Below are 26,116 nucleotides of genomic sequence, written 5' to 3'. Positions count from 1 at the left end.
CACAGAAACCTTTAAAGCAAAGGTGAATGCGCGTGTGCTTTAATGTTTAATGCAAAACTCACAGGTGGCCAATGAAATTACCCCAGGAATGCCAAACGTCAATAATAGAGGAACTGACTGGTTAAAAAGTGTGAAAAATAAATATGAAGAACACCAAGGACTTGGAAGCTGTGACAGCTTTGGAAATCTTTGCAACTTGACTATCCTGCAAAATACTTGCAGAATTTTGTGAAAGGAAGGGGACAACACAAAGAAATATAAGAGACAGCTTTATAGGAGGACAGATAATTATTTCCTTGCATTTCTCTTCACCTGTGAGTGTTCAAGGATGTACCCAATTATTAACATAGTAATATAGTAGATGACGACAGAAAAAGACCTGCACGGTCCATCCAGTCTGCCCAACAAGATAAACTCATATGTGCTCCTTTATGTGTATACCTTACCTTGATTTGTACCTGTCCTTTTCAGGGCACAGACCGTATAAGTCTGCCCAGCACTAGCCCCACCTCCCAACCACCAGTCCCGCTTCCCACCACCGGTTCTGGCACAGACTGTGTAAGTCTGCCCAGCACTATCCCCGCCTCCCAACCACCAGCTCTGGCACAGACCGTATAAGTCTGCCCAGCATTATCCCCGCCTCCCGCCACTGGCTCTGCTACCTAATCTCGGCTAAGCTCCTTAGGATCCATTCCTTCTGAACAGGATTCCTTTATGTTTATCCCACGCGTGCTTGAATTCTGTTATCATTTTCATTTCCACCACCTCCCGCGGGACAGCATTCCAAGCATCCACTACTCTCTCCGTGAAAAAATACTGCCTGACATTTTTCTTGAGTCTGCCCCCCTTCAATCTCATTTCATGGCCTCTTGTTCTACCTCCTTCGCATCTCCGGAAAAGGTTCGTTTGTGGATTAATACTTTTCAAATATTTGAACGTCTGCATCATATCACCCCTGTTTCTCCTTTCCTGTCATCAAGTCTCTCCTCATACGTCTTGTAACGCAAATCCCATACCATTCTCATAGCTTTTCTTTGCACCGCTTCAATTCTTTTTACATCCTTCGCAAGGTACGGGGCCTCACCAACGACTTATACAGGGGCATCAACACCTCCTATACCTGAATATAATTCTCTTTGAGCTACTGCTGAGGAAGGCATGAGCTAAATCAAAATCCTACCCATTCCAACACTGATTGGGCATTACTTTGGCATTTCTATGCCAGTTTGTATTCAAACATTACACAGTTAACCCTCCAAAATGAGTGGCCTACTGCCCACATCTGAAACACTGTGTGACCTGCATTGCAGTGCCTGTTCCCTGCCCCTCATGAAGAATTTCTACTAAAGTCCTGTCTTCAAGCAGCTAAATACTTTCTGTGCCAGCAGCTAAGCACAAGGAATAGAAGAACAGAAAAACAAGAACAGGATTCACACTGTTAACCAGAGTGGAATGCTCTCTACACAGCAATCATTTCCTTCAAGTGCTCGGCTGGAAGGAAGGAGGCATCAGCTGATATATAAGAGCAAAAAATGGTTCTGAAGCATTACTCAGCTTAAATTTGCAGGCATGGAAATTTACTGAGCTGCAAGCTGGCTGATCCCAAGAGAGACAAACAGAATGGCTGCTTAAAAACAAAGCTTGTGCTAAAGTTAAGTCAAATTACACTTAACACATACATTATTCAAGCAATAATTTTCCCTAATCAGATGGTTTCTTTAGACTTTGCAATAAGACGGGAATATGACGGAAGGAAAAAAAAAAAAAGAAAACTTACTTTTAGGATTCATTAGGTTACAAATTTGTAAACTCGTGGACATTTGTAAACGACCAGGGGTGTCACCATCATTTCAGTTACAGCATTGGTGTAGTTTGGACTTACTTACTTTGGAAGGGGACAAAAGGTAAGGCGGTCACGTATGCAGTAGGAGGAGGGGGACCAATTCAGCAATAGCATTTTCAAATTGGGGGTCAAGGGGAGGGACTGTCCCCCAACCCCTGTGGCCACCCTGAACTACACCCATGGGTTGCAGATCAGATTCTTCTGCTTCTATCTTCTAACTTAATAACTGCTGTCTCATGTGTCTGATGACAATTTTCAGCTTCAACAAATTAGATTTAATTGATGTTCATTGTTGTAAACTGTAATGAAGGAATCCAGCTGCTTCAGCAAAACCCTTAATTTAAACAAGAACCCATCCACACCGCTATCTGGTTAAGCTAACACTGAAAGAAAGGCAGAAAAAGAATAGGACACCCTCCAGAATTATTTCAGGCTGCAAAACATTTGCTACCAAGTGCATTAAGCAAACAGCATAATTACCAACTCTTCCCACAGCAATGCTTGCTTCCAGTTCACTGATGCTGAAAAGTGAATTCAAATGAAACTTGCTGTTACCAGGTCATAACAACCTACTAGGTAAAATCAGAAAACGTTACTAAAGTTATCTTTAATGGACCAGCCTGTCCTCTCTAAAAGATAACATTAGAAGCAGAAGTTTAAATGAAGGGCCTCTGTGCACAATATTAGAAAAAGGCCCCAAGAACAGGGGGAGCCACTTCAAAAGATATGGGAGCAGCTAGGAAGGGGACCCCTCCTGCACTACAGCGACTGCTTGGGTGAATGTATGCAACTGAGAGCAAATTTATTATACAAATACCATAAACTAACTAGATTACTTCCTGAAAGCCAAAGTAAGGTGAAATTTGGTCTTACTTGCTAACGAATTTTCTTGAATCCTGTTACACCAGTCCAGACTGATGGGTTATACCACCCTACCAGCAGATGGAGGCAGAGAACCTGAGCTTTCTAGTGAAATCACCAATATAAAAGAGTGGGAACTAGCTTAAAGTGTAAAAACTACAGACTACATAAAACCGAACTCCCAAAATGTTTAGTTTTTATTTAATACTTGATATTTCTACACAAGCAAAGCAGTTTACATTTAAAAATCAGAAAAGGGAAAAGAACTCTGTTATAATTGATGGAAAAGAGAAAGAGAGGAAAAAAGAAAAGAAAAAAAAACCTTCCAAAATAAGGTGCACTCTGCAGCTAGACCAATCCATGCCCTATCTCCATGGAAAAGCCATCAAAAGCAAGTGGGTCTTCAGCAGTGCCCTAAATCAAGTATATGATTGTTCTCAGCGGGGTGAAGAGGAAGGGAGTTCTAGAGAGTAGGAGCCATACAAAAAAATGCTGAATGACAGGTAGACTCTAGATGGGAGCAGTGGACTGGAGATATGGAAAGACAGTGGGCAAGGGCTGAATGTAAAGGGCAGGATAGAGTGTATGGGTTAATGACCGAGAAGAGATCGGAAGAAATACCTATACGTCAAATGAACCTAATGGGTCAAAGGAAGTATCTTTTTATTTGGATTTTTGCTCACACCTTTTTCAGTAGTAGCTCAAGGTGAGTTATATTCAGGTACTCTGGATATTCTTCATGTGAATATAATAAGGAACAGAAAAATCAGTATGAGCATGAGAGAATAAATGAAGTATTTTGACGACGTCTGATAAGAATGGTAGGAAGATCAGAAAAAATGATTTAGCAGTAATCAAGACAAGAAATGACGAGAAAGCAAAGGAGACTAGCACAAGAGTTTTTATCCAGAGAATGATACAAAGAGTTGATAAGTCAAAGAGAATGAAAACAGGACTTGACAGAAGAGATATGAGAACTAAGAGAGAGCTGGGAATCCATAACACCCATACTTAAAAGAATCTACCAGGACTAAAGAAGAGCATTGACTTGAAGGAGCTACTGATAGAAAAGATGACCTCCCCGTCACCCACAGAGCAGTCCCTTGCAAGGATATCTGAAACTCTGTTGTGAGAAGCTGAACACAAAGCAAACCACAGTAAGTCACCCCCTTCACCCCTATCCCCAAGGGCCGTAGTCATACTAGATAGAACTTGTACTCTTGTAACAGTCATCAAGGGAAGGAAATTAGGAAGTAAGAGCAAATTTCATTTTCCCTATCCTGTTAAATCAGTCCAGACTGACAGGCTGTACCAAGGTTTCACCCCTCTAGACAGCAGAAAAAGTCAAGGCTTTCTTCCGAACCACCCTGACAAAGGCACCATTTTCACTGGCCTCGACATCAATTCTGTAACTTTAAAAAAAAAAATAGTGCAACAAAAGGACCAAAGCCACTGCTCTATAAGTATTTTTCAGGCCCATAGCTTGGGCCTTTGAACAAGAGGTTAACCCAGGACCTTATAGAATGCAGCTGAAGGACACCAATATCAGCCTCTAATTCAGAAGGTACACTCAATCACACCTTTAATCCACCACACCATGGATGAGTGAATCGTCATCACCCTTACAAGGTCCACTGAGTAAAAAGAGCCAGGAAGACTTCCAGAAGCCATTCATGACCTTCACCAAACAGCAAATCAACACCCTGGCAACATCCAGCTTGTCAAGAGTCTTCAATGCCTCAGCCTTCTTCCTCCTGGAAATGGCCAGCAAGGAGATGGATTGGTTGAGGCAGAAATGCAAAACCATCTTAGGCATGAATGATGGAACCCAAGGAAAAAAGACAGAATAAGACATGAAAGCTAAGTATGAATTCCTCCAAGAAAGGCTTACAACTCAAGATTCATCTGGGTGAACATATACCTCCACTTATAGCTTATAGGAATTTGCTAGACAGTTGTAGCTGCCAAGGCAGAAAAGAGCGGTGTACAGGCTAAAAATCAATCTGAAAGAGAAAAGAACTCCATTTAATGATAGAAAAGAGAGAAAAGCACAAAGAAGAACAAAGTACACAGAAGAAAAACAATGCAAACAATATAAAAAAATATAGAAGTACTCTGGCCGATGTCACCAGTCAGTCTGTCTCTCCAAAGACCTGGCTAAACAGCAAGGTCTTAAGATTTGCTTTAAAGGCCCTAATTGACAATTCACTATGAAGAGAGGTGGGAAGGTTTTCCAAGTGTGGGGGGAAAGAAAAAGAATGCAGAGTTCTGGTAGATTCAAGGTGTGCAAGTTTGGGGCCTGGCAATACCAAACGATGGTCCCTAGCCAGTGAATAAGGAATGGTAAGATGGGAAACAATCTGAAGTACTTATCCGAAGGGCCTTAAATGTCAGTAATGCAATTTTGTAAATGATCTGATACTCGACAGGTAACCAATGAATGATGTTGCTTCAGTAATGGTGAAGTGTGATCCGAACGATGGGTGTGACAAAGTAAACTTATGGATGTTCAGAAGGGTTTATAATTTTTTTTTAAAGCGAAGCATGATAAATCTGCATAGATGATGCAGCAGTAATCCAGATGTAACATACAAAAATGAAAATGGAGGTACAAAGAAGATATTATGATTGAAAAGGTGACGAATACTGCCTACTAAGATGGTTTTTTATGTTTTTTTTATCATTTATTTATAACTTTTTCATTTTACAAGGATCACTTGCAAAACAGTAAAACAGAGATGATTGTACATTAAAACAATATTAGAAGAAAACAATCTCAACAAGATAATGGATTTTATACAATCTTTCTCTTTCTTAGACCACAAAATAAATAGGGAGAGTGAAACAAGACAAGATCAATTTAAGCAACAGCAAACAAAGAAAACGTGGTATTAACCCAATTATCCCCAGTTATTATTTTTTCTAAATCATTATTCCACATTGATCATCTGACCATAACGGTGCATAGTCCATCAATTTCATTGGAAACATACTTATTGTCTAATATTAGTGACTAAGATGTTTTAATGAGTATTGTACTGACATTGTAAGTAGCATACTATGCCAAATGTGTACTGTTACTTCAATATTTTCACTGCTGTAATTGCCTATATCTTACTTATTTCTTGCTGCATAACACCTTGGGTGAATTTCTTTAAACAAAAGAAAAGTGGTAAATAAACCCTAATAAATAAAATAAATATGGCCACTAGAAAGACCGACTTATGTCCTTTGCCACTGCACATCACAATGGTTCAAAGAGGGCTCCACCAAAGCATTCTGAACCAGATTAAGGACCCAATGGGCAGACAGGATGCTGAATATACCACACCCCTGACAGAAAACAAGAAACATCCACAGGGCCACCACATAAACCTTGAGAGGGGTAGGGCCTAGTCCAGTGGTTCCCAAACCTGGTCCTGGAGCAGCCATATCCATGAGGTAGATTTGAATGCCCTACCTCCTGTGTGTGCAAATTTCTCTCATGCATATTCATTAAATAATCCACATAAACTGAGCTCTATACACCTTTAGGGGTTACTGATTATATTTATATATCCAACATTCACGTAACCACTATATTAGAATGATGACACCCAATTATTTTTCCAAATATATTATCTCAAATATTTATTTCTCAGAGTATATTTGCTACTCCTTTTTAGGACACAACAGCGGCGCCATTTTGTGCAGACTCGCGAGGAGGAGCAAGCTTGTGGAAACTGCTGGAGAATGTAAAGCTGAACCCCTGAAGATGCCATCGAGGTGAAAAGCATCGATTGCGTAGGTGTAATTAGTATAGGAATGAGCAGGATAAGCTAATTGAGGACTGTTGTGTACTAAAAAGGTGTAGCAAATATACTATCAGAAATAAATATTTGAGATAATATATTTGGAAAAATAATTGGGTGTCATCATTCTAATATAGTGGTTACGTGAATGATGCATATTCATTATGGATATCCTCAGGGCTTTTTTTGAGGGGGTACTGAGTACCGGCACCTTTTCCATTGTCTGCGAAAAATTGACCCATCAACCCCAACTTTTGATGAAAGAGCTCAGGCTTTACACACCAATTCTGCCTTGTCATAGGTTCTGTGACTGACTGCAGGGGGCCTGGCTATTGTGGGATGGATCCCTCAGTGATTACCCCACCCTTGAAGGGTGGCCTAGCATTTGAGTACCGGAACCTTTTTTGCTAGCAAAAACGCACTGGATATCCTAAAACCTGACTGGCTAGGTGTACCCCGAGGACTGGGTTGAGAACCTTTACTCTAAAGTATCTAGATAATCAGGGGAAACAAGTGGGGCTGGGGAGAAGACATACACAGGCTGGACCTGCAACCACAGAGCTTCGATCCTGGCTGTGTCACACTTTCCAGCAAGCTGACCAAGTAAGAGTGAACCTTTATATCCCGTCTCTGCAAAGAAAGTCTACTACCACCATCATGACCTTAGAGAAAGTCATGGGTGCCATTGTGAGCCTCAAAAGAGTGCCCTCAACAGAAAATGCCTGCCTAAGATACAGAACCGCAAAAGGCACTTGTGGCCTGTACCTGATTGTGATATGAAAAGTATGCTTCACACACATCTGAGGATCAGAAACTTTCCTGGTCTCCATGTAAAAATGGGGAACTCACAGGGAGGCATTGACCTCATTTAGGTCCAATATGGGGCAGGACCCCCCCCCCCCCCCCCCACACACACACACACACACACACACACCATTTTGTGAGATCCACAAAAGCGATGAGTAGCATCCCTGCCCCAATTCTTAACCCAATCCTCAATACACACAGAGCCAGATGGGCTTTCAGGATTCCACCATGAATACAAGAGACAGATTTGAATACAATGGATACAGCGCACTCAGCTCTCTCTCATGCATATTCATTGTCAACATCCTGAAAACTCAACTGGCTGAATACATCCTGAAGACAAGTTTGAGAGCCTCTGCTCTAGGGGAACTAGCTCAATGGCCCATAAATGGAGAACCCACCGAATCATCCCACTGATAGCCTCTCTCTTTAGAGAGATCCACAAGGCAAAATCATAAAGGTTATTTAATCTGGCTTCACTAACTCTAGGGTACACCCCTGTTGAACTCAAGGACACTTTGTTCTGAGATAATGTGGTAATAAGTGGAGCTGCCTCCCCCCCCCCCCCCCCCCCCAAAAAAAAAAAAAAAAAAAACCTTATTCCCTGCAAGGAAGGGACCTGCTGCTCCTTATTGGGGATCCTTGGATCTGGAAGAGGACAAAGATCTACCTCTACCCCTGGCTCTTCAGACTTCTTGAAAGGGTGATTCTTCTGGGATTTTGATAATGAGCTTAAAACCTTTATCTCTGCTGCACGTCTCATATGCCGCCAGAACCAATATACTCATATAACCCCTCTCCTCAGGTCACTTCACTGGCTTCCGATCAGATACCGCATTCAATTCAAGCTTCTCCTTCTTACCTACAAATGCACTCAGTCTGCTGCCCCTCACTACCTTTCTACCCTCATCTCCCCTTACGTTCCCGCCGTAACCTCCGTTCACAGGATAAATCCCTCCTCTCAGTACCCTTCTCCACCACCGCCAACTCCAGGCTCCGCTCATTCTGCCTCGCCTCACCCTATGCTTGGAACAACCTTCCTGAACCCTTACGCCAAGCCCCCTCCCTGCCCGTCTTCAAGTCTTTGCTTAAAGCCCACCTCTTCAATGCTGCGTTCGGCACCTAACCCTTACCATTCAGTGAATCCAGACTGCCCCAATTTGACTGCCCCTATCAGACCGACCGTTCACTTGTCTATTAGATTGTAAGCTCTTTGAGCAGGGACTGTCTCTCTGTTAAATTGTACAGCGCTGCGTAACCCTAGTAGCGCTCTAGAAATGTTAAGTAGTAGTAGAAGTAGTAGTAGTATCTCAGTGGTTCTCAACCTGTGGTGCCCACATCCCCAAAGGGTGCAGAAGAGGTCAAATGGGGTGTGGAGAAGGGCTTTGAAACTTGAGGCAATATTGAAACTTTCTAGATAAAATGAAGGCAGTTATTAGGGTAATTATTGGATGTATAAGTGTGTACTACAGCAATTTTAGCAACAGATTGGCAGCTAACAGCAACATATGTAGCAGTGGACACCTAATTTAGGAAGGGGGTATGAGTATTTCACTGACCATTTAAAAGGGGTACAGAAACCAAAAGGGGTTAAGAACCCCGGCATTATTTGCAAACTTACTACTACTACTATTTAGCATTTCTATAGCGCTACAAGGCGTACGCAGCGCTGTACAAACATAGAAGAAAGACAGTCCCTGCTCAAAGAGCTTACAATCTAATAGAGAAAAAAGTAAGCAAATCATATCAATTAATGTGTACAGGAAGGAGAGGAGGGTAGGTAGAGGCGAGTAGTTACAAGTGGTTACGAGTCAAAAGCAATGTTAAAGAGGTGGGCTTTCAGTCTAGATTTAAAGGTGGCCAAGGATGGGGCAAGACGTAGGGGCTCAGGAAGTTTATTCCAGGCATAGGAATACAATCACTAGTGGACACCTAATTAGGAAGGGGGTGTGAGTATTTCATTGACCATTTAAAAGGGGTACAGAAACCAAAAGGGGTTAAGAACCCCGGCATTATTTGCAAACTTCTAGTCTTCCCCCTCCCTACCCTCCTAGTGAGCGAGCCTGCCCTGCCTACTTCCGCTGTAGCTAGCTAGCTCTGCATGCTCTCCCCACTTGTTTCCCCAGAGCAATGAAACTTAGATAAGAAGGAGATGTAGCCATCATGTCTCAAATTCTTCTGACCAGCTCTGGGCCTTCTGGCAACATCTAAAACCAAATTAGCAAAAAGATAATTCAATAATTTGTTTTGCTGGGAAACAGCATGGTTTTATTTTACTCTATTATTTATATGATACTTTTAAACTCATTTAATGAACATGATTAAAGATAATAAAAAGTAGAATTAAAATAGCTTAAAATCATAATTATATAAGATGATATTGTTTTCTGGTTTTAGTGCCACAAAGTCATGACTAACTTACAAATTGGTACAATTTAACATTCTATAAATCGGCCTTGCCAAGCATAATACATTAAACTTCTGGGCAAAATCTGAATTTGCCTTCCTGTCTATTACAATTATAAATGCTAATCTTATATTTCAACATGTCCAAAATGAAACTGTCTAGTTTCATTTTGGACACCCTAGTGGTTAGGGTGGTGGACTTTGGTCCTGGGGAACTGAGTGTGATTCCCACTACAGGCACAGGCAGCTCCTTGTGACTCTGGGCAAGTCACTTAACCCTCCATTGCCCCATGTAAGCCGCATTGAGCCTGCCATGAGTGGGAAAGCGCAGGGTACAAATGTAACAAAAATAAAATAGATACTATTGGAGATTCTACATGGAATGTTGCTACTATTGGAGATTCTACATGGAATGTTGCTATTCCACAGGTCGTCAGACTCACAGAAGCAGAAGCCTGCGCGGCCACATTGGTGATCTGCAAGGGCCGACTTCTACATGGAATGTTGCTAGTGGAATAGCAACATTCCAAGTAGAATCTCAAATAGTAGCAACAGTGGAGGAGTGGACTTTGGTCCTGGGGAACTGAGTTTGATTCCCACTTCAGGCACAGGCAGCTCTTTGTGACTCTGGGCAAGTCACTTAACCCTCCATTGCCCCATGTAAGCCGCATTGAGCCTGCCATGAGTGGGAAAGCGCGGGGTACAAATGTAACAAAACAAAACAAAAAAAAACAATGATCATAATTCCCATTCTCACAGAGAATTACAAGCGCCTCTCTCTTTCAAGATGACATATGCAACTATTATGCTAGCAGGGTTTGCAAGTAACAGACCATGGCTCAGCTAAGAACCTCTACCAGTGATGTGAAAAAAAACTATCTTCCCCGCTTCCTGATTTTCCATATTATTGTGTGTCACACTGAATGGTTTCTGATCTTTAAACAAAATATAATATTAGACAAAGGAAACCTGAGTAAGAAGGTTTTTGTTTTGTTTTTTAATCCAGTCCTCAGAGACCACCTGGCCAGCCAGGGCTTTCAGGATATCCACAATGAAAATGCATGAGATTTGCATATCAAAAAGGCAAATCTCATGAATATTCATTGTGGACATACTGACAACCCAGCTGGCCAAGAGGTGCCCAAGGACTGAGTTGAAAAACACTGATCTAGAATACAAGCACAAAGATTAATATCAAAATATTCCACTGCCACATATAATTAAAATTAAAAAAGGAAGAAAAAAATAGAAATATTCATCAAGAAACCCACAAATAAAGAGGGGGACAAGAAAAGAAAATAGGAACAACTGGAGATACATATATCATTCCCTCAAAAGAATATCATAAGAAAAGGGAGCAGAAATGCATCAGATCCATTCATAGCAAGACCCATTACCTAAAACAATGCGAAAAAAAGAGATCTACTGGTGTTGGTACCATACAAGCCAACACACACAGAAGGTGTTCTCTCTACAGAAAAACAACGAAGCAAAGGAAACAGTGGATTACTGGTTTCTACTTGTGGATTACTGGTTCGACAGGGAAGTCTGTGCGGCAAAACCCTGGATTCGATTATTTCAGTTTGCAAAAAGTTACTGGTTGTTAATTTTATCCACATGATTATTTTCTATATTGGAAGGGAATAGACCCCCTGACGCAGGCCTTTACGGCCGAAACACGATTCGTGTCGGGTCGTCGTTTTAGTGATTTTGTTTAAGGAGACACCACTTGTGAGTTGGTACCATACAAACATCTAGAAAATTCTGCAAATGCAATGGATCTACAAAAATAATTCTGAGTGATATATCAAAAAATATTTACAGAAAAACTGAAGAAAAAAACATTACCCCCAGAACTAAGAACTGCTGACACTTAGCCACAAAGGCTTTCTGTCTACCTTGCGTTGCCCTGGACAAAAAAGAAACCGTTTTAAAGCACAAAGGCACAATATCCAATTCCTAAAGCAAAAGTTACAATCAAAGTAGATTTTGCAGCAAACACTGATTTTCAAGAAATACTGTCAAATCCAAAGTTCCATCCTTTCTCCGCAATTTCCTCCTGTAAATAGCCCTAGTCAAGTGGTAGAAATATACTCTCCTTCCTGTACACATTAATTGATTTGCTTACTTTATTTTTTGTCTATTAGATTGTAAGCTCTTTGAGCAGGGACTGTCTTTCTTCTTTGTTTGTACAGCGCTGCGTACGCCTTATAGCGCTATAGAAGTGCTAAATAGTAGTAGTAGTAGGTACCTTTATTTATTTACAACATTTGTTTCCCACATTTTCCCACCTATTTGCAGGCTCAATGTGGCTTACATATTTCCGTAATGGTCTTTAGAAGTCTTAAGAACCTGTTAAAAAATATTTCTTCACAATATCCACGGGTGAAAGCCATGGAGATCTGGGAAAGTTTCTAAACCTCAAATTTAATCATCTATTAAAGCTCTCGATCATTTCTGAATTTTGATGAACCAAATTTTGACTTTAATACAGCCTCACAATCTTTCAAGCTCTCCCATGATCTGCTCCAGACCATACAATCTTCTATCATGAGCTTCTAGAGCTTCCTCATTCTGAAAAGGGGGATAAAAGGATATATTTATATTTGGGAAATTAAATTAACCTACACTGTACAAGATTTAAGGACATGTGCTCAGAACATAAGGACCAGATTTTTACCAATAATGTTTATTTACAAAACAGGTAATGCAATAAAGTTAGAAGGCAGTTTTTAGGCTGGCTATCTGCTGTGGTACACCCATACTTGACAGGATTAAGAGAGTAATTGCGTGGGAGTAGATGGGCTTTCTTTTGTAAGATTAGGTGGGTTATTGTCTGTAGATGGGCTTTCCAATCTTTATTTTGATTGCTGTCAATATGCAGACTCTGTTCTTTGGAGATGTGGTGAATGACTTTTTAGTATCCACCCTGCTAGTTCTATTATTACAAGTTATCATTGTTCTTCAGGGGTGTGTGGCCAGTTTCTGATACTGCTGAAATTGTTCCAAGAAGTCTTTGCCATATATATTTTTATATGTATTTATATCTTATTCCAGAAAAAAAAAATCAATATCTCTGAAAATTAACTCATATCATGCTACAATTCCATTTAGCTACAGCCTGATCAGAAACTTGTCCACTTTAATAGCCACAGAAGATTCCATGTCTCCAAATGCTTCTCATAAGTCCGCCAATGTTATATCCTCCGTCTTAGAATGTCACTGGATTTGAAAAGCCTGTTTACCATCCTCAGTCATAACACATTGAGCCCCAGTCCTTGGAATCGAAAAGTCACCACCGAGGTTCCAATTCTTCAACGTCCAAACTGGGGCTTTGAGGATGTATCTGTAGGAGCCACAGCTACCACCCTGCCATTGCAGTTAGAAGTAGAAACCATCTGTGTTTATTTCAGATTGCACAGCTGTATCGGCTCCAACCAGACCAGGCCTTAGGGAAGTCCCACGATGCTCCAGACTCAACAAGACATCCAAATTTCTCCAGATAGGACTCTGCAGACTCAAGCCCCCTGCACAGCTCAACTGGGGACCAGTACACCAACTGGACCAGGAGCAAATAACTCTGAACCAAAGGCTGAAAGTGTGTCCATCCCACCTGCTGATGATAGAAAATACTGAGGAACTGGACTGGATGCCAAGAGAAAGATGTCTCAGTTCAGTTTTCAATTCTCTATCTCCACCTGCTGGTTGATGGACACAACTATCCCACAGGTTCTTGGATAGTGGGAAGCTATGTAATCTAAGTTCAGCTTTCATGGCACCATGATAAGAGATTGGGCAAACATGGGATTTGGGGTGAGCAGCAAGGTGGAAACTGCTGCTATCCAAGAGTAACATTAATGCTTGCCTTACATTTGCAAGAACACACCTGGATGGCCCTTAGCCATTTGGGAAAATGTCCTATGGACAGATGAATCAAAAGTGGAATTCTTTGGACAACACAGATCCCATTATGTCTGGCATAAAGAAAATATCAATCTTATATCAACAGTCAAACATGATGGTGATAGTGTGACATGGGGATCTCAAAAACTGGAAAACTTGCCATTATTGAAGGAACCATAAAATCTGCACTGTACCACAAAATACTTATGGAGAATTTCTGGTCATGTGTTCATGAGTGGAAGCATAATTGAATTATGCACAATGATCCAAAGCATAAAATGAAGTGGCTGAGAAAAACAGATTTTTGGACGTTACATCACACGAGGGCAGGACACAGGCAGAGAAGGAAGCCCAACGGCAGCTTTGCTGATGTGCCTGCTGCTGCGTGCTGATGTAAGTTTACAGTGCTGCTCGGGGCGGCGGCGACTCCGGGGGGGGGGGGCTCGGAAACCCTAAAATTTAAAAGAAATATTAAGTCCTTCTTAGATCAGCAAGTGTCAGTCTTATGCATAATTCATCAGGACATTTGAAATGCAATCATATAGATGACAGCAGAAAAAGACCTGCACGGTCCATCCAGTCTGCCCAACAAGATAAACTCATATGTGCTACTTTTTGTGTATACCCGACCTTGATTTGTACCTGTCCTCTTCACGGCACAGACCATATAAGTCTGCCCAGAACTATCCCCGCCTCCCAACCACCGGCTCTGGCACAGACCGTATAAGTCTGCCCAGCACTGTCCCCGCCTCCCAACCACCAACCTCGCCTCCCACCACCGGCTCTGGCACACACCGTATAAGTCTGCCCAGCACTATCCCCACCTCCCAACCACCGGCTCTGGCACACACCGTATAAGTCTGCCCAGCACTATCCCCGCCTCCCAACCATCGGCTCTGGCACAGACCGTATAAGTCTGCCCAGCACTATCCCCGCCTCCCACCACCGGCTCTGCCACCCAATCTCGGCTAAGCTCCTGAGGATCCATTCCTTCTGAACAGGATTCCTTTATGTTTATCCCACACATGTTTGAATTCCGTTACAGTTTTCATTTCCACCACCTCCCGCAGGAGGGCATTCCAAGCATCCACTACTCTCTCAATCAATGCAAAATATGTGAAATATCTTTGGAGTTACACACTTGGTTCATAGACCTGGTTTCTCACAGGAGATTTTTATTGAAACAATCGACTACATAGTACACTGATTTTCTAATTTATGTGATCATTTGCCCCTCCCTGTAGCTTTATATAGGGCAGACAACACACCCATTTAAGACACAAATAGCTGAACATAAAAGCTGTCTTAACCATGAGAGAGGACTAGCTCCGATAGTAGAACGTTGTATCATGAATAAGCATGGCAACAAACCAGCAGACCCAAGATAAAAAGATCCAATTTTATTCACCACATAAAAGCATAAAATACAAATATTTAGAAGCCCGACACAGCCAGGTTTCGCCCTCTCAAGGGCTGCATCAGGGGATGGCGTGACAAATCAATCGAAGCTTTTATTACAAAGAAAACAATGATCTTTGATTTAAACCCTGAATAACTAAACCAGAGATTGAGTGTAAAAGACTCTCTCGGAAACCCCCCCCATTCCAAAAGTAGCCCGTTTTCACGGGCTCAACGGCTAGTAGTAACATAGTAGATGACAGCAGAAAAAGACCTGCACGGTCCATCCAGTCCGCCCAACAAGATAAACTCACGTGCCATTTTTTGTGTATACCTTACCTTGATTTGTACCTGTCTTTTTCAGGGCACAGACCATATAAGTCTGCCCAGCACTATCCCCGCCCCCCAACCACCAGCCCCCCCTCCCACCACCGGCTAAGCTTCTGGGGATCCCTTCCTTCTGAGCAGGATTCCTTTATGTTTATCCCACGCATGTTTGAATTCCGTTACAGGAAATGACATTACTTTCAGCTTCAAATAAGAAGGCATCCTGTGGCCATGTTTGGGGAACCCGGCGACGCTGTAAATGAAGCAGTGGAAATACTTGACCTTTTAAGCAATATTTTAAGTGGTTTTTGTCTAGATTACTGGCACATTTAAGTACTAATTTATTTTGCATGGTTTTTTTTTTAAGTTGGACATTGCTATGCATTGTTATGTCTATGTTTTTTTAGACTAATGGATCCTTGACACCTTCAAACAGCCACAGGTGAAATTTTGGTCATAGTCTACAGCAAATTTTTAAGCACTTTGCTTTAAAGATAAGTCACTTGCTCAAATAATTTGTGTTGGTTACCAGTAAATCTGCATTGCACAGAGGCTAAATAGTTTTAATAGAGAGGGATTTTTAATGTCTGTGAGGTGACTATCAGTGTTGCCAGGTGGGCGGTTTTACCGCCCAATTGGGCGGTTTTCCGCGACCCGCCGCGGGAAATTTTTGCCCGCGGCGGGTTGCGGTTTTTTGGGCTCCTTTTTGGCTTCGGGGTGGTTTTTTCGCAGGCTTTTTCGGCCGCGGTGGGCGGGGTTAATGACGTTTCTGGGCGGGGTTAGTGACGTGGGAGGCGGGGTTAGTGACGTGGGAGGCGGGGTTAGTGACGGGGAGGCGGGGTTAGTGACGGGGAGGCGGGGCCAATGACGGGGGAGGCGGGGCCGATGACAGGGGAGGCGGGGCCGATGACGGCAGGGGCGGGGGTGATGACGCGGGGGCGGGGGTGTCAGGGGCGGGGTTTGAGTTTGGGCGGGTTTTGGGCTGGATTTTGGGCTCCTTTGGGCTGGAAAAAAATTTTCCACCTGGCAACCCTGGTGACTATCAATTCTTGTCACTATGCAGAGTGAAGATGGGGTTCGGAGGCTTTTTCCTCCCTATTATTATCAAACTCTGTTGCTGTTTACTTACTTGATGTTTAAAGGGAATTCTTTTGAAAGTTGTTACAATTGTCAAGAGGAGTAGTTGTAACTGTTATTAGTCTCTTCTGTCCTCCAATATAATTATTATAGTATACATATTGCGGGGGGGGGGGGGGGTCACGTGATGCTCTGAAACAGAGAAGACGTGATTCTGTGATCTCCGAGGCCCCTGCTCACTAAATGCAGCTTAATTAAAATAAATCAAAACTGTGTGGGAATGGAGACTTCCTACCAGGGCTGGAAAAGGGGTTATTTGAGAGATGGTCGGCACAGGGTATTACCTTACTAGAACACTTAATGAATGAAGAGGGGGTTCTGTATAGTTTTAATGACATGAGGCAGAGACTCTCTCTAAACGCTAAGGATCATTACACATATCAGCAATTCCATCACTATTGGTTCAGTATGGACCAAACTGCTCTGGGCACGAGGTTGGGATCTAAGATTCGTGATTTTTTGAAAGGGGACGTGCATGGGCAGGTGTCCATATCGAGTTTACACAAAGTGTTGGAGACCCTTAGGCCCCCCCCCGTGTCTATGAGACAGTTGAAAAGTTATGGAGTAAAGATCTGGGATATGCGCTGAGAGGTATCGATTTTGCAAAATTGATAAAAGATATCCCGGGACAAGTGGGAGGGGCGGAACTACAGGAGAGTCAATACAGGGTAATTCACAGGGGATACATATCGCAATCACAAGCAGTAAAGGCAGGATGGATAACAGATGTACAATGCCCAAAGTGCCATGAAGACAATAACACATTTTTACACGCATTTTGGCGATGTGCTAGTATAAAACACTTTTGGAAAATGTTGCAGACATATTTCGAACAACTTTTGGGACATTGCTACCCTCATGGAGGGGAGTGCTTTTGAATAAAAGAAATGCGTATGGGATTTCTGATAAAGATCAGGAGCTATTTTTGTGCAAGGCCTACGCAGTGGGGAAAAAATGTATACTTAAACATTGGTTGCAGGCCGAACCTCCATCCTTTTGGTACTGGAGAAACAGGCTACACGAGTTAATGCTCTGGGAGGCCAGGGAGGTGTACGGCGCTCCGAAGAAAAGGAAAATATTTGTTAAGATATGGTCTAACTATTTACAACATATCTCCCACAAGGCTAGAAGTGCAGTGCTTAACAAATTGGGACCGCCCTAGACAGTGCAACAGTCTTGCCTCACCAATCTAATGCATTTTTTTGAGGGGGTAAGCAAACATGTGGACAATGGGGAGCCGGTTGATATTGTATATCTGGATTTTCAGAAGGCGTTTGACAAAGTGCCGCACGAAAGACTCCTGAAGAAATTGCAGAGTCATGGAATCGGAGGTAGGGTATTATTATGGATTAAGAACTGGTTGAAAGATAGGAAGCAGAGAGTAGGATTGCGTGGCCAGTATTCTCAGTGGAGGAGGGTAGTTAGTGGGGTCCCGCAGGGGTCTGTGCTGGGTCCGTTGCTTTTTAATGTATTTATAAATGACCTAGAGATGGGAATAACTAGTGAGGTAATTAAATTCGCCGATGACACAAAATTATTCAGGGTCGTCAAGTCGCAGGAGGAATGTGAACGATTACAGGAGGACCTTGCGAGACTGGGAGAATGGGCGTGCAAGTGGCAGATGAAGTTCAATGTTGACAAGTGCAAAGTGATGCATGTGGGTAAGAGGAACCCGAATTATAGCTACGTCTTGCAAGGTTCCGCGTTAGGAGTTACGGATCAAGAAAGGGATCTGGGTGTCGTCGTCGATGATACGCTGAAACCTTCTGCTCAGTGTGCTGCTGCGGCTAGGAAAGCGAATAGAATGTTGGGTGTTATTAAGAAGGGTATGGAGTCCAGGTGTGCGGATGTTATAATGCCGTTGTATCGCTCCATGGTGCGACCGCACCTGGAGTATTGTGTTCAGTACTGGTCTCCGTATCTCAAAAAAGATATAGTAGAATTGGAAAAGGTACAGCGAAGGGCGACGAAAATGATAGTGGGGATGGGACGACTTTCCTATGAACAGAGGCTGAGAAGGCTAGGGCTTTTCAGCTTGGAGAAGAGACGGCTGAGGGGAGATATGATAGAAGTGTATAAAATAATGAGTGGAATGGATCGGGTGGATGTGAAGCGACTGTTCACGCTATCCAAAAATACTAGGACTAGAGGGCATGAGTTGAAGCTACAGTGTGGTAAATTTAAAACGAATCGGAGAAAATTTTTCTTCACCCAACGTGTAATTAGACTCTGGAATTCATTGCCGGAGAACGTGGTACGGGCGGTTAGCTTGACGGAGTTTAAAAAGGGGTTAGATAGATTCCTAAAGGACAAGTCCATAGACCGCTATTAAATGGACTGGAAAAATTCCTCATTTTTAGGTACAACTTGTCTGGAATGTTTTTACGTTTGGGGAGCGTGCCAGGTGCCCTTGACCTGGATTGGCCACTGTCGGTGACAGGATGCTGGGCTAGATGGACCTTTGGTCTTTCCCAGTATGGCACTACTTATGTACTTATGTACTTATGTACTTATGTACTAACATTAAGCTGATGCGGGCTTTGGACTGGTTAATACCTGTAATAGACATTGATAGTATCAATACCATGAAATTAGTAGCCATAGATAAAGGGACAAATGAGGAGGGGGGTGAGGGAAGGAGGGGAAACTGTGAAATAAGGAAGATGATGTAAGATTTGATGCAGATGTACACTTGTGTTATGACTGAATGTTTACACAGTGAGTGAATTTATTGGTTTATGTTTGACAGGATGAATCATCAATAAAAATCGTTAACAATTAAAGTAATGGGAGGGGGAAGGGGGAGGGTCTGTTCATACATGTCACAAAGCTTATCAATGAGGTAAAAGTCAGCTCTTGTTTAGACTGCTTTGTTTAAGGTTTTCGATCCTTTGTATACTGAACTTGTGGGAAGCATTTTTTGTTACATCACCAATAACACTTGTTGAAACGTAATTAGAGGGGGAGGGGGGATAAAATGGAAAATTTGTATAGTGACTGGAGTTATGGCATTGATAATTTGTAATGGTCTCTTTTCAAAGCATACTCTGTATCAGTTCTGTTACTATTAATAAAAAGATTTAAACATAAAACAAATCAAAACGGGACAGCACTTAAGAGACTTTGAATATCAGGTGAACCTTCATGGAAAAATATTTGGGCACGCCCGCTAAAAATATGGCAAGTAGAAGCGCAAGAAAAGAAAAGGAAAAAGTGAAGACGCTGAGCGCCGAGGGCGAAGGCCTAGCATCGGGCGGAAGTGCGCCATTCACAGAAGAACAACTAAGACAGCTCACGGAGGCTATGGGGGCTGCAATGGCGCCAAAATTAGATAAGCTCTGCGAACAAAACTCGGCGCTCGAAGCGCTCCTTCCTTACAGACACAGTCAGCAGAACGGGAGAGCTGGAAAACAGAGTCTCAGCAGTGGAAGACACTATAGGCCCCGCAACGCGGCAAACCAGCGCGTTGGAAGCTACAGTAGAGGTGCTGACAGCAAAAATTGATGACCTCGAAAACAGATCGAGGTGCAGCAATCTCAGGCTAGTAGGGCTGCCAGAAACTATCAAAGACCACATGCTCGGCTCGGTGCTGGAAACGTGGTTAGCTGCTGAAATTGCGCTGTCTGATAATGCGGGCAAGATCTGTTTGGAGCGGGCACATCGGATCGGCAGATTTCAGGATGGAAGACGAACCCTGCGCACTGTCATCATTAAACTACATTAATCTTAAATTGCCAATTTTTGGACCATTTTTCGAGCTTCACCAGATACTTCCTTATACACCCTCCAGGGTGTCCACCCTATTACAAAGTTTGGTATCATCTGCAAAGAGACAGACCCTACCAGACAGTCCTGCAGCAACATCGCTCACAAAGATGTTAGAGAGCCGGCCCGATACCGATCCCCGCAGCACACCACTGATAACATCCCTATCCTCAGAGCAAGCTCCATTTGCCACTACCCCTCTCTCTCCTCCAGTCTTTGACCCAGTCACTTTAGGTCCCATACCGGGGGCACTCAAAGTAACTGACTGGGTCAAAAACTGGTTAACCATTTCTTGCAGCAGTATTGCAAATCCTACTTTATAACACTGGATATGATGGGGAAAAGACCAAAATTACCCACCAAGAGGCATATTTTCAAAGCACTTAGCCTTCCAAAGTTCCACAGAAACCTATGGAACTTTGGAAGGCTAAGTGCTTTGAAAATATGCCTCCAAGTCTGTCCAGATGCAATTCAATTCTATCATTTTGGATGAATGAGTATACAAGTTTCCATACTTAGTTCGTCATCATAGTAACATAGTAGATGACGGCAAAAAAAAGATCTGCATGATCCATCCAGTCTGCCCAACAAGATAAACTCATATGTGCTCCTTTATGAGTATACCTTACCTTGATTTGTACCTGTCCTTTTCAGGGCACAGACCGTGTAAGTCTGCCCAGCATTATCCCTGCCTCCCAACCACAAGCCCTGCCTCCCACCACCGGCTCTGGCGCAGACCGTATAATTCTGCCCAGCACTATCCCCTGCCTCCCACCACCGGCTCTGGCGCAGACCGTATAAGTCTGCCCAGTACTATCCCCGCCTCCCACCACTGGCTCTGCCACCCAATCTCAGCTAAGCTCCTCAGGATCCATTTCTTCTGAACAGGATTCCTTTATGTTTATCCCACGTGTGCTTGAATTCTGTTACCGTTTTCATTTCCACCACCTCCCGCGGGAGGGCATTCCAAGCATCCACCACTCTCTCCGTGAAAAAATACTTCCTGACATTTTTCTTGAGCCTGCCCCCCTTCAATCTCATTTCATGTCCTCTCGTTCTACCTCCTTCACATCTCCGGAAAAGGTTCGTTTGCGGATTAATACTTTTCAAATATTTGAATGTCTGTATCGTATCACCCCTGTTTCTCCTTTCCTCCAGGACATCAGCTCCTCACCCTACAAGTCCACCCCTCAACCCCACCACCACAACCATACAGTCTTTTACCTGAATTTTCAACAGTTTTTCTATCACTGACCTCCATATCACTCCAAAAATCTGCTAAGTACTGACTTCTACCATGTCCTCTAGTAGGCCACCTGAACTCTTACCATTTTATGATTATTACAAGCAGTTGTTTAATGCATGATACACTAACTGTTGCATTCAGCTAATTTTGAAGTAGGCGTGGAACGGACAAGGACTGTGACTTACAATTAACGCAGATGTCATTACCATGCACACAACCCTTTTCCAAAGACCAGAAAACTGTGGGGCTAGAGAACATGAAATGAAGCTGTAAAGAGGGAAATTTAAAAGCAACACCGTGAAATACGTTTTCACGGCAATGGTGGTGGATGCCTGGAATGCTCTTCCAGTACAGGTGGTGGGGACCAAAATGGTGGCATTCATAAGTGTGGAATAAACAGAGGATACTAATCTGTGATAGAAAGTACCTTGACCAATCAACACCTAGTAGACACAGGGTACACATGTACTGGACTCTGGAAGAAGCTGCACCCTACAGTAATCCTCCCTCCCCCTCACCAATAACTTGTTATGATGGCTGACCTAAATGGGAGGTTATAAAATGGGGAAACATCACCCCCAAATTAGTAGAGGTTTAGGCTATCAGATCTTAGTAGAAGCTGGCTGCAATTGATCTAGAAGACCAAAAAGAGTTGGAGGAAGCTTTGCTTCCCCACAACCCCTTCATTTTGAAGATTTGAGTTTAAAAAGAGAAGAATAGAAAATGGTATGTTTCTGTAATCTCAGGACAGCAAAAAGGTCAAAATAGTTTATGAGGATATGAATGACATACAAGTTGGCATTTGTTTCAGAAAAGCCTGTCTGTTAACCAATTACAATGTAACTCAAAAGTTAATTCCCTTCTAAAAGGTCATTGTAACCAGCATCAATTATTTCTAATAGATTCACATGATGGTCTGTAAAAATTTCTACAAGCAGTGCATTTCATAAACTGAAAAATATGGTTGAACAAAACATTTGAATTCAGTTTTCTAAATTATTTGCCTGCTGAAATACAATCACATAATTCAGTGCTAGCCCTTTTCATATTTGGGCCAAGTTCTCATCTCTTATTACTCTGAATACTGGTCTCATTTATTGCTTTTTAAAAATTTTCCAATATTTCATATGATGCTTTTGCTTAAAAACATAACTAATAAATGATGTGAGAGCTCATTTCACTATATTTGTTCAAACATTAAAACTACTGTTTTATAGACACAGAAACACCACCATCACCATACATACCCTGCTTAGGAGTGAGGTTCATTACCACCATGGTATGCACAATACTAACTCATTTACAGACATTGCCCTTGAGATGTTGACTAGTGAGACCACCAATTCTTCATAGGTAATAAGAATTACTTTAAATCAATTTAGGTAAACACAATTTGTCAAGAACCATCATAAAAGCATTCCTAATTTTTACTTACTTACCCCTAGCTGATACTTTCAATCTATAATTCATGCAGAACAGCTGCTCACTGTTCAGCTCTTAGCTCTGACTTTCCTTAGTAATGCTTCATCCAGTAACCTTTAACGCAACTAGATTAGATCATATATAGATTATATATTTTTTTTAATTATATATTATCTATATTATAATATATAATTTAAAAACACACCCCATGCTGAAGACATTTCTTGCCTTGATCACTCAGGCTAGTAGTTACATCCACTACATGAACAACAAACACAAAACTCAGTAGTGAAACCAGTACTTGATGAAAACCCAAAATGTATGACAACATTTATCCACTTTAACTTATTTATTGGTTGCAAAACAATCAAGATAATATAGCCAAATAGGAAAGTTTAAGGTTATTGTGACTTAGTTCAACATAAGTCACTGTGTTCAGGGCAGCGTGCGTCTGGTAGCGCTATACAAATGCTAATAATAAGTACATACCCCTTTTCACCAGATATAAAACAGATTCCACTGCAACATTTATACTGAATTTTGAACGAGCAATCACAAAAAGTATCTAGGATGAACGGCCTCATGGCATTCTCTAGAATGACCCACGGTCAGTAATGCAAAATTGCAGACCACTACTTTCCACTCAATAAAATTTACAAAAAAAACTTGTGCGCCTTAAAACACTAACATGAGCACAATGTTTAAAGAGTAGTTTATGCTCTCAATCCTACAGCCAAGAATATGTTTAGTGGATCATATTTTGAGGGCAGCAGGATGTACTACTACTACTTAGCATTTCTATATTTTTATTTATTACATTTGTACCCCGCTCTTTCCCACATACAGCAGGTCCAGTGCGGCTTACATAGTAAAAGAAAGCATCTTACATGGTAAAGAATACAGTAAAAACAAGGAAATGTAGGAAGAGTATTATAAATTGTGATGATCATAACTACTTACATTATGAAAAGCATTACAAGGACATGTGGAAGGAATATAAAAGCAAGCATATGCAGCGCTGTACACCATACACAAGTAAGAGCAGCTAATCGAGCACCATACTAGACTTCATCCTGGTGTTACTTAATGCACTTATTACTGCACATCGTTTTGGTTGCATACCTTCTTCTCCAAAAAAAAAAAAAAGTGGCTTCTTAATTAAAAATGAACCGAGAGCCCCGCCCCCCAGTTTCAGAAGCCACTTTCGGCCCAAAGGATCCATCCAGTCAACTGACCTCTGGTAACCTGTCTCACTAACAGCAAAATCGATGGGCACCAGTGGGTTGCACGCTCCACGAAAGTGTCGCAAGGAACAAGACCAGGGGTGTGCTGGTAAATTTTTAACAACAGGCTCTTTCTCCGGACGTAGCCAGCTCTGCAGTTGGAAGGGCCGGGGGGGGGAGCAACACTTGCCTCTCTCTCCTCCCTTCGTGCGGGCACACTAGGCATACCTTTACTGGCAGCCACTAAATGGACTGCCACCACTCCCAACGTCTTGCTCTGAGCAGCATGCTCGAGAAGTCCCAGCCTGCTGCTCAGAGCTGGAAACAAGGAGCAGGGGAGCAGCAGTAGTCTATTTACTTGGTTGGAAGGGCTCAGCATCCCCACCAGCAAAGTAAAAGAGAATTCAGCAGGGGGCCCAAGCCCACATTTTGGGAGCCAGTTGTTAAAGTAGCCATGGAGGGCTCCCCAAATGCTTCAAAACTTAACAACCGGCTCTGCTCCAGCACACCACTGAACAAGACTCTGGATTTTGCCCTGTGGCGTCCACTTGGCTTCATCACTTTAAAAAAAAAACAACAACAACCACCTGCCCTTGCGCTTATGTCAACACTGCTACTACTACTACTTAGCATTTCTATAGCGCTGCCAGGGTTACGCAGCGCTGTACAAGTTTAAACACGGGGAGGGACAGTCCCTGCTCAAGAGAGCTTACAATCTAACGGTAACAGACTACGTAGTCAGTGTAGGTAACAGGAATGGGGAAGGTGGTTAGGCGCCAAAAGCAAGGGAGAAGAGATGGGCCTTGAGTAAGGACTTGAAGATGGGCAGGGAGGGCGCATGACGTATGGGCTCATACGCCCCCCTCACTTTTCCATCCCCACCACCGGTCTTGAGGAGGAGGAGGAGGAGGAGGCAGGGCCCAGACTCTGTAAATCCTGCAAAAGAAGCTTTAACTACGGCAGGGGGAGAAATGGCCCTTTTCAAACATAGTCACGGGCTAAATTCACAGTTTAAGCGCTTTAGGACTGAGACGGGCAGAGAGAGGCGCCTTTAACTCACTCGGGCAGGTAGGTGGAGGAGAAGGAGCTCCACTTGTGCACCGTGTAGGCCAGGACGCCGCTCTCCAACGCCGACGACGCCGCCGCCATCTTGTCAGCAGGAAGCGCCGCGAGCGCGAGCGCGCGGAGGGAACAGGGAAGGGGCGGGGCCCTGGCTCTTAAAGGAGCCGCGCGCACTGCACAGAGAGAAGGAGGAGGAGGAGGCGGGGTTATCGCTTTCCCGTCTCTCTGTTGACTGCTAAGAGCGGAGTGTGACACGGGGGGGGGGTGGGGTCAGGCCCAGGTCAGCGACGAGCGCGAGGCGCGAGCGAGGAGGAGGCGGGGTGACGTCAAAATGTCGAAGCCTCTAAGGTTAGCCTTTGTTTCTCCTCGTCTCCGCGCAGCCGTCATCTATCTAGTGCACTCAAAACAAAGCAAGCAAAACCTACGGGCTTGCTGCTGCGTCCTCGTCGGCGTTCTTTATTGTTGGTAGCATTTATATTTAGTCTTCACTTAGATTTTCATTCAAACATGCTGCCTTGTGCAGCACACGGATGTAACACAGAGAGGCAGTATTGGTTTCATCGGTTACAGTACTAACTTGTTCTACGTTTTAAATCATTGTGTCATTTGGAGGGGCTGCAGAGATGTTTACTTTTCACCTCGTGAAGGGCCACCAAAACAGACATCGTGTTATGAGAATCAAGTACTTAACAATCAGACTTACTATTTATGAATACAATTAAAAAAAAAAAAACATTAATTAGGTTGAAACTGGGAGCATTTAACATCTTTTTTTTCCTGTGCCTACATCAAAAGAAAAAGATGGCATGTGGTAACTTGCTCCTTTTTGTTTTCTGGAATGCAGTGGTATGTTATAAAAATGCACTTGTGCTTTTTTTTTTATTGAATAACGAAGTAGGAGCTTCTTTCATGCATAAGTTCTGTC

General features: G+C 42.8%; 1 protein-coding gene across 1 annotated transcript in view; it reads right to left on the bottom strand.

Moving 5' to 3' along the window:
• MKLN1 (muskelin 1) overlaps positions 1-25,299 on the bottom strand; it is a 168,204-nt gene extending 142,905 nt beyond the window's left edge. Inside the window, exon 1 of the mRNA XM_030215980.1 lies at positions 25,190-25,299. Coding sequence (XP_030071840.1) covers positions 25,190-25,278 — 89 coding nt within the window. The 5' untranslated portion in view covers positions 25,279-25,299. The remainder of the gene's footprint in view (positions 1-25,189) is intronic.
• Positions 25,300-26,116: the final 817 nt, after the last annotated feature.

This window comes from Microcaecilia unicolor, chromosome 10 (assembly GCF_901765095.1).
Source record: "Microcaecilia unicolor chromosome 10, aMicUni1.1, whole genome shotgun sequence".
Lineage (NCBI taxonomy): Eukaryota > Metazoa > Chordata > Amphibia > Gymnophiona > Siphonopidae > Microcaecilia > Microcaecilia unicolor.
This window is presented reverse-complemented; position numbering and strand designations above follow the sequence as displayed.